General features: G+C 35.9%; 3 protein-coding genes across 3 annotated transcripts; 2 read left to right on the top strand and 1 right to left on the bottom strand.

Annotated features, from left to right (window-relative positions):
* LOC107627815 (somatic embryogenesis receptor kinase 1-like) lies at positions 131-4,983 on the bottom strand. Its single transcript, XM_016330636.2, has 2 exons — positions 4,320-4,983; positions 131-864 (listed from the first exon to the last, which is right to left on the bottom strand). The coding sequence occupies exons 1-2, from the start codon at positions 4,399-4,401 to the stop codon at positions 131-133; spliced, it is 816 nt and encodes a 271-aa protein (XP_016186122.1). The 5' UTR covers positions 4,402-4,983.
* On the top strand, positions 11,743-14,979 carry LOC110269304 (MDIS1-interacting receptor like kinase 2-like). The gene is made up of 2 exons (XM_021117056.1): positions 11,743-12,014; positions 12,618-14,979. Exons 1-2 carry the CDS (start codon positions 11,743-11,745, stop codon positions 14,749-14,751), a joined length of 2,406 nt encoding a protein of 801 aa, XP_020972715.1. The 3' UTR covers positions 14,752-14,979.
* Positions 14,749-15,239, top strand: LOC110268095 (MDIS1-interacting receptor like kinase 2-like). Its single transcript, XM_021114000.1, has one exon. The coding sequence runs from the start codon at positions 14,755-14,757 to the stop codon at positions 15,157-15,159; it is 405 nt and encodes a 134-aa protein (XP_020969659.1). The 5' UTR covers positions 14,749-14,754; the 3' UTR covers positions 15,160-15,239.

Raw genomic sequence — 15,765 nt, 5'->3', positions numbered from 1 at the left:
AATTCATATTTTTACTTTCTTTGTAATAAGAACGATGAGGGATGGCATAGTTATAGGCTTAAAATTTTCAATGTTGCATTATTTTGTGACCCACTAAAACTTCAAATTTTCAATCTTAAAACATATGTTACTAAAATACAATCATATGACATGTACATGCTATTGCATCAATTGGTAGATTGAGACATCGTAAAAAGAAAAATTCATTGAAGCCTTGTCTAAGTTTGTTTTGGGAAAGGTCCAACACAAGAAGTTGAGTTAGATTTGCCAGTGTGAAAGGAAGATCCCCATACAGGAGATTATTGGAAAGTTTCATGTGTGTGAGGCTGTTCATTTGACCCAAGATCAATGGAATGCTTCCATCGAAGCTGTTGGCACTCAAGTCCAACATGACAAGTCTCTCCAGCTTGCTTAGTTCTTGTGGAATTGTACCACTAATATAATTGTTAGAAATGTCCAACACCACAAGTTGAGTTAGATTGTCCAATAATGTAAAAGGAAGCTCACCTTCAAAATAGTTGTATGATAGGTTGAGATGTTGTAGCTTCTTAAGACCACTTAGTTTAGGGAACTCACATAACCCCATTTCACTGAGATCTAGATGGACTAGATTTTGAAACACTGAAAAGTTTAGTTTCAAAGAGCAGAGTTGTGTCCTGAACTCGTCGGTGAAATTACTTGGAGTTGGAGGTGAAAGCAATGTTATACTTCCAGCTTTGTTGCAGTTGACTCCGGGCCAGTTGCAACGGTTTGAGACATTATTATGTTGGTTACTCCACAACTCTTTACTAATTGAATGCATAGCATTGGCTTCTTCATCTAAGGCTGACAATTTGTGAGTTCCAGCAGTAGTGGCGATGCCAACTAAAAACACAAATGATACGAATATCAAAATAATGCAAGTGGATGATATAGCCATGGAAGCTATAGTGTGTGATGAAATAATGATCAGAGTATGAATTTTTCACTTGTTCCACAACTTAAAGCCTCAGGGAAAGTGGAACAAGGCTTTAAGCTTTCTTCAGCGATCAATAATTAAGAGACTTAGTAGTCATTAATGCCATTTTCTACAAGTTCAAAGTCTTTCTTTTGGAGATGACCTATGACTTATAGGCCACGGAAATCATAGGTAGAATGAAGTTATCTCTATGAATAAAATCATTTCTTATTCTTGAATAAAATTCTACTATCATGAAAAATAAAATTATAAAGAATTAAAATACATTCATCACACTCACACCAATCACAGAACTTCCTAGTGATTAACCTTCTCATTCTTTAACAAGACTTGACTATTATTAGTGTGTTGAGATTTGCTTACCTCCTATTCCTCATACAACTTCTAATTCACACTCTATTATCACAACATCAGAATCAGGAAAACTGTGAAATATATGTCATAGACTCATTGGTAAAAATTAGGACAACTGTGATTATATTTCTATGAATCTATGATATATGGATGCATTTATGATTTTTTTTTACCTTATTAGTCTTTTTAGGCTCCAACAACACTACCGCTAGAGATTACACATTTTTCCAAGATCAATGTGACAATTGTCACCATGCAAGAGTTTTATTTAAGCTTTCTATACATGAACAGAATTTCGGCATGCAAAAATTAAGAGAAGTTGCTATATTTCACGAAAATCGATTAAAATGTTCATATGACCTTAGATATTCAATCAAATTCATGATCTTTTACGTCGTGAGCGTTTAAAAATTAGTTTATTTTTAGGTGCTGTGGCAGTACATAATTCGATATCTATATAAAATTATTTTATACTGTAAGTGCACGAAAATTTAACTCATATCATTTTCAAGTTTTTATTAATTATTTTTAATATTTTCATTTTACATTATTTTCATAATACTTTAATTTAAATAAAAGTTTACTAGGATACTAGATATATTAAAAAAGGGAATAAAAACATTGAATCTATCTATCTATCTATCTATATTTTATAAAAATTGATACCAAAGCCATTCTATATTCAAGTAATAACACATAAATTATTTATAATTTTGCCATATAAATTTATTATGGTAGATGTCATTCTATTATGAAACCAAGCATATATAATTATATATCTTCCTTTCAATCTTAATGTTATTTCTTGTAATAGTTTTCACAATAATTATCAAGATGATCTATACTATTAGAATCTCTTCTTAACAATAATATTAATATCATCTTAACCATTCATATTTTTTAAAACATACAATTTACATGCATATAGACACTAGAAGCAATATTTAAAGTTATAATAATGATGATAATGAAACCAAGAGTTGATTCAAGTTGTCACTACATCAAGCTATTAATAACTTGGTGGTCCTGAACTTTAGCTCCATTAGAAGAAAATTAATAATGTCCAAGTGAAATCCTAAGTTAATATCCTAAAATCAGGTTTCAGCAATCCACGTATCATAATTTCGGTTCATGTTAAATGTATGCATTCTTCTTTTCAACGCCCATGTTTTACCGGTCTTATTTTTCATGAATTCATCCAACAAATTCATCCCGTTGACGGTTGAAAATGTTATTATTATGGTTGGGCAAAGAGATTTTTATACGAATGCATCATGGAGCTGCCGTTCCTCTCTCCTAAGTCTTACCATGTGCTGGTCATCCATGGAAGTTTCAACACCTAATTCAAAGCATCAACAAGTGTGTTTGAAATTTGGCCAATCTGTTCTGAAAATTTACGCTATCACATGCATCATTGATGTAAATTTTACCTATAAAAAGAAATGATTCATTCATCAGACGGGCAAAATCTTTTTCAGCAAAAGAACCCAATTCATCCAATCTCTCCTTTCTTATTACCTATTTTTTATGCATCACAAATTTTTCATTTGTCCAAGCATCACCATTATCACACACAATTACTTCATTATCATTCAGACAATCACAGCATATATTGAGTGTACATAAAAGATTATCTCTGATTTTGAACATGTGGTTGCTGTCTTTCGAGGTTGGTGTGTCATCAAAACTTCTACATGAATGCATCATGGAGCTGCCGTTACTCTCTCCTTCTCCCTCCCCCTCTGACTGAAGTCCCCATTGGTTCTCATTATTAAATTATCCCTCCCCAAGTTATTAGTAAATATGTGTGATTTAAACAAAAAAACAAGACATCACATGCCCTTTCATATTTATTTATTTGTTTACTTGGGCCAAGCAAGCATGATTAAAATAGAACAAGCTCACTGCAATAGTCCAAAACAACAACGCAGCACATTCCTTTTTCCATTATTTATTTTTGTTTTTCAAAAACCATGAATGGCAAAAAAACCACCTATCTTCAAGGATTATGTCAGAAACTTTAACAAGGATAACTTACCAAAAATCTAACTACAATCTCCAAAGTATGAGAACCTAAATCAATCTAAATATGTAATTTGTTATATATTCTTTGGTATCTGAAAATAAAAGGAAAGAAAAAGAAACAAAAAAACCAAAGAATAAGCACTCTCTAAATGACAGTAAATACATCACAAGTAAATCAAGATCAGCACAATGATTAACAATAAACTCTAAAAGATTATCAATTTAAACCCAATTTTAATAAGATCAGCACAATGATTAACAACAAAAAAAAACATTGAGTGAGATAATGAGCACAACATCAAGAAAGCTTAATAAAATTTAACATCAGAAAAAAAGAAAGAACAAGCCAATATCAGTTTATCAGTACCAATTTAACATAGTTTTCACAAGGTTAACACAAAAATTAACATGCTTTAACAAAGATTAACAAAGTTTTTAATCCAATTTTAACAAACTCAGCACAATGATTAACAACAAAAAAAAATTCCTAAATTAGGTAATGAGCACAAAATCAAGAAAATTTAACAAAATTTAACAACAAATAAAAAAACCCAAGAACAAGCCGGTAACAGTTTATCAGTACCAATTTAGCATCAATCAATAAGCCAATGATTAACAAGCTCCCCACAATGATTAACAAAAAAAATGACTCCATGAGGTAATGGGCACAAAATCAAGAAACTTTAACAAAATTTAACAACAGACAAAAAAGCCAAGAACAAGCCCGTAACAATTTATCAGTACCAATTTAGCATCAATCAATAAGCCAGTAACAGAGTTAATTAATCAAGAATAGGCTAGAACAAGCCAGAGTAGTGAGCAAAGCCAATCAACCAAGAACAAGCAGTAAGCTGACAGAGCATCCAATTAACTCAAGCACAAAGTAAAAAAACAAAACAGCAACAAATCACTTAATCAATAATCATCAATCAATGAAAAACAAAACACCAACAGTGAGTATTAAAAAACGACGATCGCTAACCATCGGGGAACAAGCATGAAGAGGGTTTGGTTTCTGAACAGACAATAAAAAAACACGATGAACAGGCACTAGCAGTGAGCATTGACGACGACGGAGAGGGGTTGAGCGCAACGGACGACGGCGAAAAGGCGACTGATGAGAGCGAACAGGGAATGGAGAGCGAACAGATGACTGATGAGAGCGAACAGAGGATGGTGGGGGCGAAGTAACGAACGCCGATAGCACGAAGACGAAAGTTCTTGAGTGCGACGGATGCGGCAGCAGCAGTCTCTCACTCCGACAGACGGCGACAATATTGGTGGAGGCTAGGGTTTGCTTTCTTTGGTGGAGGCTAGGGCATTTTGCTGATGACTAAGGAAGGAGTTGGAAAGGGGGAGCCAAAAGCGTGCAATCCCTTTTTTCCGTTCAACAAAGGAAACGGCGTCGTTTCCTGTAAACCGACCGGGTCCCAGTCCCATTTTGCCGGCTGGTTCCCGACCAGTTCAGCAATTTGTATCCGGTTTCTACTAATAACCCAAACCGCCTAAGCAATCGGTTTACGGTCAGACTGATTTGATCGGTCAATCTGGTCTGATTTTCAGAACATTGATCACAACGCAGCTCAAGAAGGAAAACATAAATTTATAACAATCCTATCAACAATCCAGCATTCTAGCATATATAACAATTTCATCCATTAACAATAACATAAGTCTCAATAAAAACATATATCTAATGACATAGAACATAATATAGTCATTTATAAGATGGCTCCGAGAAGAGGATGGCTGGTCGGCAACAGCTGTATTGCCTGAATCTAGGTTTGTTGTATCTCTCCCAACAAAAGAATTTAATTAAGAACTTAAGATGCAGAATCATGGGTGGGGAAGGTTTCAAGATAGTTTAAGTCTCGGGTGGGTTAGATTTCAATGCATATTTTGATTTTTTTCGTTTTGGGTCAACTTTGTTGGCACCAAGTCCTATGATAGTTAACTTACTCATATAAATTTTAGGATTTACCAATTGAGATATAGGGTTTATAATGAACATAAGTATCAGGTTAATTGACCTCAATCTTTAAATCATTATTTTTAGAGTGCACCAATATTCATGATATATATAGAATATATAGATTATAAATCGCATATAAAGAAATAAAAGAGTCGTTATCTGATTAGTGTTTACGGTTGTTAATTTATTTAGGTAAAATGAACATAACTGATAGGTTAATTGACCTTAATATTTAAATTAGCATTTTTTTAGAGTAAAAATTAAATTAACTCTTAATAAATTACATATTAAATATTATTATTTATATAATATATCTCTATATAATCAATTATTTTAAAATAATTTAATTTATATTTTTATTGAATAATATTTATTTAAAATTATAATTTTAATTCCCGTACCAAGTACGGGGGATAAAACTAGTAACAAATAAAGTCTGAGATAGTTGAAACGTGAAACCAATTTTTAGTTTGTAACATTCATTTTTATCTTTCCATGACCATGAATTAATTCTTTCACTTTTTTTTGAAACATATATTGACTTTTATATGTCACTCATCCTTGTTTTAAACAATCATTCGTATCTAATATATTCATTATATGTACACTTTTTTCATTTTGATTGTGACATTTTATAAAAATTACAAAAGTTTTTAGATGTTCCAATGATTTTAGCCATTAATCTCAATTATGTATATATTTTTATTAGGGATAAATAGCAATTGAGCAAGTAAGCTGAGCTGGCAGAGTTAGTTAGCTAGTATTGAGAACAGTTAGTGGTTGTTAGTAATTACCATAAGAGCTACTATATAAGACTAAGAGTCAATGTAACAATTAGTGAATGAAAATCATTTTCTCTGGTTCACACACTATGAAAAGAGTTTTCTAGATCTTTCTCTCTTTCTCTCTCTCTCTCTGCTAGTGTTTCTCATTCTCTTCTCTGAAGAGTTCTGATACCTCACATGGTATCAGAGCATTCAGGTTCTGATCCATGGCTACTCCGAGCGAGCCTCAAGCTTCCGCAATCTCAAGTGCGCGAGCAATAAACACAGTTTCATTCAAGCTGGATGAAGATAATTTCATACCTTGGAGACGACAAGTGCTGGCGTTCATCAAATCCAACAGACTCAAGGAACACCTCAATCCGTTGAAGATACCGAAGCAATTCAGGACCAACGGAGATCGCCAAGCAAAGATCGAGACTCAGGAGTTCCTCGATTGGGAGCAGGACGATCAATTCTTGGTGTCGTGGCTGTTTGCTTCAATAGATCCGAGCTTCACAAGTCAGGTAGCGAATTGTGAATTTGCATGTGAGATTTGGTACAAATTAGAGGAATACTTTGCAAAACGGCTGAAATCAAAGGTGAAGCAACTCAAAACACAGATCAAAAGCATCAAGCTACAAGGTTCTGTAGCGGAGTACATGTCTAAGCTCAAGAAGGTAACAAATGCTCTCTCTGCCCTAAGTGCACCTCTTTCAAGTGAGAAATTTGTAGAAGCTATGACTCAAGGTTTAAATGAGGATTATAGTGCGTTTATAACCATGATTAATGCTAGAGCTGATGAAATAACTGAGAGTGAAGTAGAATCGCTACTAGTGGGTCAGGAAGAACTAGTAGAGCGTTTTAAAAGGACTGTTTTAGGCACAATGCAGGTGAATTTAGCACAAAATGTAGATCTAAGGTCACAAAGTCAACAACCTAACTATCAAATGTATCAACCTAATTTTCAACAGCAGCAACAACAATTTCAAGGTAGAGGTCAGAATTTTAGAGAAAGATTCCAGGGAAGAGGTGGTTTTAGAGGTGGCAAATCAGGTTTCTATGGTAACTCCAGGCCACAGTGTCAACTCTGCAATCGATTTGGGCAAACTGTGTGGGAATGCTTCCACCGCTTCAATCACAATTTCCAGAATCCACATCAGACTACTGGTAATGCACCAACACCACCTCCCTCTTCCTTCCACCAGCCACAACAAGACCAGCAAGCTCAAGCTCTCTTAGCCACTACACCTGCAGCAACACCTCTCACTAACAAAGCCTGGTACCTGGACACCGGAGCTTCACATCATTTGACCTTTGATGCAAACAACTTGATTACAGGCTCAGAGTATGCAGGAATAGATCAAGTGCTAACAGGTAATAGCCAAGGTATGAGTATAAATAGTATTGGCAAAACTATACTGTCCAATGAGACCAATCCTCACTACTTTAAACTATTAAATCTGCTTCATGTACCTTCCATCACCAAAAATCTAATAAGTGTCGCCAAGTTTGCTCTTGACAATCATGTGTTTTTTGAATTCCATCCTGTTGATTGTTTTGTAAAATGTCAGGAGACCAAGAAAACTCTATTAAAGGGGTCTCTTAGAGGAGGGTTATACCATTTTGAGCATGTTGGAGTGCTTGCACGAGCAGCACCGTCAAGCAATAAATCAGGCAATTCGGGGTCCAAGAACCCTCATCTGTCATCCACTCATAGAGTCTGTAACCTCAGTTCTTTTACATCTAGTTCTACAGTAGCAAGTAACACTAATAATGTAGGCACTGTCTGTAATGCTAAGTCAGTATATGAGTTTGATATGTGGCACAAGAGGTTAGGTCATCCGAGTGCACGAATTGTTGAAAAAGTATTACAAAGTTGTAATGTTGGCTATATGAATAAAAGCAAATTTTTAACCAAAGACTACTTGTGTAATGCGTGCTGCCAAGGAAAGCTCCATAATCTTCCTTTTTATGATTCTCAAACAGTCTATAGCCACCCTCTAGAGTTAATCTTTTCAGATATATGTGGTCCTTCTCCTATTACCAGTGTTTCGGAATTTCGATACTACATTATTTTTATTGATGCCAAAACCAGATATACCTGTTTGTATCTTCTCCAAAACAAGAGCCAAGCCCTGCAAGCATTTTTCCAATACAAGTTGTTGATTGAAAATAAAACTGGGCAAAAGATTAAAACACTTCAAATTGACAATGGCAAAGAGTATACCTCACAAGCTTTTACCAAATTTCTGATTGAGAATGGGATTGCACATAGACTTAGCTGCCCATACACCCATGAACAGAATGGAAAAGCCGAGAGGAAGCATCGGCATGTCATTGAAACTGCTCTAACCCTTCTCTCTCAAGCATCCATGCCTCTAAAATTCTGGGATGAAGCCTGCCTCACTGCAACTCACCTCATTAACTTGCTGCCCTCTGCCACCACACAATACATATCACCCTATGAACTCTTGAACAATAGAGCTCCAGACTATAGGTTCCTTAAAATCTTTGGATGCTCATGCTTTCCTCAGCTCCGCCCTTACCAACCACACAAATTTGACTTTAAGACTCACAAGTGTCTGTTTTTGGGTTACTCACCACACCACAAAGGATACAAGTGCCTTTGTCCATCTGGAAAACTCTATGTAGCAAGGCATGTAATTTTTTACGAATCTAAATTTCCTTATCAGTTGCTATTTTTTAATAAGGACTCAAATCTAAAGGCGTCAGTTCCTCATACAACCAAACTTATCACTATTCCTATTCATGTGCGCCATCCACCAGTACTTCTCGAAATTCCTCATGAGTCACCCCCTAGTACACCAGCACCCACAACACTAATACCCTCAACAGATTCCCCAGCCACAGCAGTACCCTCATCAAGTTCCCGTGAGTCCTCACCTCTTCAATCTAATTCGTCCGCTCATCAAGGGAGAGTTCTAGAGTCAGCCACTGTTATATCTCCTCCTCCAATTTCAGTTCCATCTGAGCCTACCTCAACCTCTCCATCAACCATAATTGAGTCATTTGCCAGTCCTATTTGTACTGACTCTTGCCCATTCACTGCTGACACTTGTATCTCTAACTCTACTTTTGAGTTTCCCTTAAGTAATGCAAGGTTAACTGAACAATCATCATGTGTTGTTCCTGCGCCTGAAGCAAAGATTGGGCGCACTCATCCTATGATAACCAGAAGTCAGGCGGGTATTTTCAAGCCCAAGACATACTCTTCCCAGCTTTGCTCCTCCTCACCTGATCTCACACAAGTAGAGCCCTCTTCAGTTGCTCAGGCTCTTACCTCACCACAGTGGAAGGCAGCTATGGATGAAGAGTATGCTGCCCTAATGAAGTGCAAAACTTGGAAGCTTGTAGACCCCTCAATAGTAGCAGACCCAATTGGATGTTAATGGATATTCTGCATTAAAAGATAGCCAAATGGAAGTATCCAGAAGTATAAGGCGCGGCTGGTGGCGAAAGGCTTTCATCAAAGGGAAGGCTTTGATTATGGGGAAGTATTCAATCTAGTGGCGAAACCTGCAACAGTCCGTGCTGTCTTGGCAATTGCTTTGTCGAGACAGTGGCGAATTCGTCAGTTTGACTTTAACAATGCCTTTCTCAACGGTGATTTGTCTGAAAATGTCTACATGGTGCAACCTGACGGCTACAATTTTGGCACTAATTTAGTGTGTAAGTTAGAGAAAGCGCTATACGACCTCAAGCAGACTCCACATGCATGGTTCCTCAAGCTAAAGAGTACCCTTGAGAGTTTTGGGTTTATCAGTACTACCTCTGACCCCTGCTTGTTTGTCAAGCACAGTTCCCTCTCCATTATCTATCTTTTGGCGTATGTCGATGATATTCTAGTGACCGGCACTGTTGCAAGTGAGGTGAACAAGCTTATTACTGATTTGAATGAGGTCTTTACGCTCAAGGACTTGGGAGAAATGAGCTTCTTTTTGGGTATTGAGGCTGAGAGAACAGCTGCTGGTTCCTTAGTGCTGAAACAAACGAAGTATGTAAGGTAGCGTTTGTTTTCGGAGACACGACACGGAGACATGGACAGCACATTCTTAAAAAGCGTTTGGAAGCAAAGACATGGACACTGAACATATTGTCTCCGGGACAGTTTTTAATCCTTTTGTGTCCACTCTTTTACGGAGGACAATGATAGACACGGATTTGGAAGAGAGACACAGACGTTTTTATGAATTTTTTTTCTTTTTTGTCCATGGTGCTATTTTTTATTATTCCACTGTTACCCCTTCTTATTTTTTCTATTTTGCGTTGTTCTTAGAAAGTACTTTTTTTTACTCCATGCTCTTTTTCTATCTCTACGTTCTTTTTCTTTCTCTTTTTTTCTCAGGTACTCTCTCTTTTTTATAAAAATTTTTATTGGACTGAATAATTTCTTTTTTCTTATCATTCTTACTTCAACATCATTTTAACTTTATATTATATTATTTGATTTGTAATAAAAATAATAACAAAAATAATTAGTCTGGAGACTTTTAAAAGATAAATATTATAAAGGTAAAATTGATATTTTAAAATGTTAAAAAATAATTTATAAATTATAATTGATTTTATATAATTTAAAGAAAAATTAATTTTTTGAAAGAAAAATAAAATTTTAGATAAAAAAAATTAATTTTCTAAATAAAAATAGATTTTTATGTGCAAAAATTAATTTTTTTCATGTAAAGTTGGATTTTTTTTTAAAACTGATTTTGTATTTAAAATTAATTTGGCTTATTAACCTAAATGAAATTTTTTATTAATCAAACTCAGATTTTTTTTGTTAATATTAACTATATGTATTCCTACATATTAATAATAAATTTAAAAAAAATAATTATATTTATAAATTTTATTTTAATATAAATATTATTATATAATTTTTTATTAAAATTTTTGACTGCTTCAAATATTTTTTTCAAGTTCCCACTGTCTGTACTCCTACGTACTCTTATTATTTATTAAATTAGTTTATACTCAAAAATTTGGAATCACATGACTATTTTAGTCATTTTATATAATATTTTAGTCCTGTCCATGTGTATCCAAACATAATACTAGACATTACATTAGTGTCCTATCCATCGTATCCAAACACGATACACAAAACATAATTTTTAATAATGTCTCTGTCCTATTGTCTTTGTCTCAGTGTCCTGTTCTGTCGTGTCTCTACAAACAAACGCTACCTAAAGGACTTGCTCAAGAAGGCTGATATGGCTGATGCTCACGCTATGCCTACCCCTATGATGAGTGGTCTTCGGCTTGATGCTTCAGGAGCTGTGTTTGATAGGCCAACTCTGTATCGGTCGGTGGTTGGTGGCTTGCAATACGCCACCATAACAAGGCCAGACATTGCATACGTTGTGAACAAAGTCTCACAGTTTCTGCACTCTCTCTTAGAACAACATTGGAAAGCGGTGAAGCGCAGGGCAGGCACGACAGACATGGGGCTTGAGTTCCATAAGAGTGAGGACTTCAGGATTTTAGCGTTTTGTGACTCGGATTGGGCCGCTGATCCCGTTGATCGCAAATCGACTACGGGTTACTGTGTGTTCCTAGGATCGAACATCATCTCTTAGTCTAGCAGAAAACAAGTCTCAGTGTCCAGGTCCAGCACTGAAGTGGAGTTCAGGGCGCTAGCTGATGCTATGACGGATACTATGTGGTTGCAGAAATTGCTCTCTGAAATGCACCTTCCTCAAGGCCCAGCACCTACACTGTACTGTGACAATCAGAGTACCGTACTAATGAGTAGAAATCCAATACTTCACAGCAGGTCAAAGCACTTTGAAATTGACCTGCATTTTATTCGGGATAGGGTTGTTCAACAGCAGGCATATGTTGTGCATATTCCCTCCTTTGATCAAGTTGCCAATGTCCTTACAAAACCTCTATCTCATGATGCATTTATACGTCTCAGGTCCAAACTGAGATTGGTTTCACAACCTTCCTCAATTTGAGGGGGGATGTTAGGGATAAATAGCAATTGAGCAAGTAAGCTGAGCTGGCAGAATTAGTTAGCTAGTATTGAGAACAGTTAGTGGTTGTTAGTAGTTACTATAAGAGCTACTATATAAGACTAAGAGTCAATGTAACAATTAGTGAATGAAAATCATTTTCTCTAATTCACACACTATAAAAAAAATTTTCTAGATCTTTCTCTCTTTCTCTCTCTCTCCGCTGGTGTTTCTCATTCTCTTCTCTGAAGAGTTCTGATACCTCACAATTTTATAATAAAGATTAATGACTAAAGGAACTTAAACACCACCATTTTTTTATACATGTTCTAACCTTCCTAGAAATTAATTATCCTCGAAGACTTAGTAAACAGCTTGTTGGAAACGGCACTATGACACTGTGACATTAATAGATGGATAAGGAAATTCTCCAAAAATAACCAAGCTTGAACATATATATGCTTTTTGATATTGAGGCTTAGTTGCTGTGGAACTGAACTAGTTTCCATGGCTATATACACTTCAATTTTGATAGTATTAATCCAACTTCTCTTGTGTGCCTCCAGCAATTCCCATACCATTTTACCACCTGGAACTCAAAGAAATGCAACATCCAAAGTGTCACTCTTGGATAAAGAAGCCTATGCTTTGCTTTCTCTTCACTGGTGGAGTATCCAATACAATATCTCAAACCGCTGCAACAATTGGCCTGGTGTTGAGTGCAATAACAATGGAAGTATTACAAAGCTTTCACCTCCAAAAGTTTCCACCTATACCTTTAAAAGAGACCTCTATGTTAGGGACATTGATTTCTCAGTCTTTTCAAATCTTGTCCGCCTTGATCTCAGTCAAATGGATCTATATGAACTCCCTTTGGGACTAAGTAGTCTCAAGAAGCTAACATTACTTAACATATCCTCCAACAATCTTCAAGATGAAATCCCTTTCTCATTAGCAAATTTCCCTCAACTTATGGTGTTTGATGTCTCTAACAACCTATTTAATGGTCAGATTCCACATGAAATTGGCATGTTGGAGAATCTTGTCACATTGGACTTGAGTTTCAACATGTTCAGTGGATCCATTCCATTGAGTTTGAGTCATGTGACTAGTCTCAACCACTTGAGGACATCCAATAACCAACTAGATGGTGAGCTTCCTTCAATGATTCTAAGTCTTTCTCAGTTGAAGACTTTTGACCTTTCTCGCAATCGTTTTCTTGGTAAGCTCCCTACAACATTTGTAAATAATTCCCAGTTAAGGAATCTAAACCTTTCTGACAATCGAATAGGCGGTTTCATCCCATGTGAAATAGGGAAGTTAGATAATCTGGTGGTTTTAGACCTGAGTTTGAATCAGCTAGCAGGTCCAATTCCTGATCAAATAGGGTGTCTAAAAAATTTGACAAGTCTCCACCTTGATTCAAATTGGATTAATGGTTCTATACCTTCAAGTATAGGACTTTTAACCCATTTGAAAGAGTTGACACTTGGATTCAACCATATACATGGGTTGATTCCTGCAGAATTAGAGCACTTGGTTAATCTGAAAGTTTTGGATATTTCAAACAATGCAATTTTTGGTAGTATACCAAAATGGATATCTGCATTAACACAATTAACAGATATAAGACTTCAGGGGAACCAGCTTTGTGGTGTTATCCCATATGGTATCCTTATTCATAGTATTCATGTGGATCTTAGCCGCAACCATTTAAATGGAAGCATTCCTTCTCAAATTGGCTATAATCTTTCATATCTAGACCTTAGAGACAATAACTTGAGTGGCAAGAAACCAAAGGAGCTCGATTCTATTCGATTCTACTATCTATATTGCAATCCCTTTCTTGATGATGGATATTATGACTGCAGCGATTCACAAGATCAAAGAGATTCTGACCATCATAATAACCATTTCAGTCCATCATCTATGGTTTTGGTTTTGGTTTTGATAATTGTGGCCAGCGTTCTCATTTCTTTTGGCTCCACAGGGATTGGAATTTGTGTTCTCCGTGCCAGGTATAGTCGCAAACACAAAAATAAGGCAGCAAAGCATGGAGATTTATTCTCCATTTGGAACTATGATGGTAAAATTGCATTTGAGGACATCATTGAAGCAACAGAGGACTTTGATATCAGATATTGCATTGGAACCGGTGCTTATGGTAGTGTCTACAAAGCGAAACTTCCAAGTGGCAAAACTGTTGCATTGAAGAAGCTTCACAAAACAGAATCAGAAAATCCATCCTATTACAAGAGCTTCTGCAATGAAGTTGAGGTCTTGACAGAGATTCGCCACCGCAACATCATTAGGCTTTATGGCTATTGTTTGCATAACCGATGCATGTTTTTGGTGTATGAATACTTGGAAAGAGGAAGCTTGTTCTATAACTTGGCCGATGAGATTGAAGCTCAAGAGTTGAATTGGAGCGAGAGGGTGAACATCATTAAAGGGACAGCATATGCTCTTGCTCACATGCATCATCATTGTACTCCTCCTATTGTTCATCGAGATGTCAGCAGCAACAATATTTTGCTCAATTCAGAGTTAGAAGTTTGTGTATCAGATTTTGGCACTGCAAGACTTCTTGATCCTGATTCATCTAATCAAACTCTTCTAGTTGGCACCTATGGATATGTTGCTCCAGGTATTTTTTTTAGTTTTATACACACTATTTTGTCACAAAATTTATTGCATTAACCTATGTACTTGTTTGGTTGCATTGTTGTAGAATTGGCATACACCATGAGTGTGACTACAAAGTGTGATGTTTATAGTTTTGGAGTGGTGGCTTTAGAAACAATGATGGGGCATCATCCAGGAGAATTCATTTCCACTCTGACAAAGCCATCTACTCAACAATTATTGGTGAAAGATGTATTGGATCCACGGATTCCACTTCCGAAATCTCGGAAAGATATGCAAGATGTTGTGCTTGTTGTAAAGCTAGCATTAGCATGCCTCTCCTCTGATCCAAATTCCAGGCCATCAATGCAAGTTGTGGCCAATGAGTTTTTGGCTTCAAAGGCACCAATACATGTCTCTTTCTCTGATGTCTCAATGTACCAATTGATGAATCAAGAAGTATATGTCATAGATAAAAATTAGGACAAGCTATTATTGTATTCTCTAAATTGAGATGAATTTAGATGCAGGTAGTTTTGCATGAAAATTCAGTTCCTGCTCACCCTTTTCGATCCTTCTGATGGATATAATCATAGAAAATATACTTTAAAGTGGCGGTTTGTAGAGAGTAGTATTTCAAAGATAGTTAATTCGGTTAAAACAGATCCCATTTAGTCAAAACAAAATTTGTTAGTAACATCTCTTTTTGCTTGGATCATAAGCGTTAATCTATGTAAGGCTCTTTTTGTGCAATGTATACATAGATCACTATCCAAGCCAACCCAACCAAATAGAAGGTAGCATCCCCCTTGAAACAGTTCATTTGGTTAATCTCAAATTCTTATATCTTTCTTTTAAAAAGAATTTTGGTAATATACCAGAAGAGATCTCTGCATTAACACAATTAACTGACATAAGACTTCAGAGGAATCAAGTTAGTGATTTTCTCCCATCTGATATTCTTGTACACTCTAGTTTTGTGGACCTTAGCCACAACAATTTATATGGAAGGATTCCTTCTCAAATTGGCAATACTCTTTCATTTTTAGACCTTAGTTAATCTAATATATCATTTATATGTGACACTAT

This window comes from Arachis ipaensis, chromosome B02, assembly GCF_000816755.2.
Source record: "Arachis ipaensis cultivar K30076 chromosome B02, Araip1.1, whole genome shotgun sequence".
In the NCBI taxonomy this organism is placed as follows: Eukaryota; Viridiplantae; Streptophyta; class Magnoliopsida; order Fabales; family Fabaceae; genus Arachis; species Arachis ipaensis.
The sequence above is the reverse complement of the archived record's forward strand: the minus strand, read 5'-3'. Positions and strand labels throughout refer to the sequence as shown.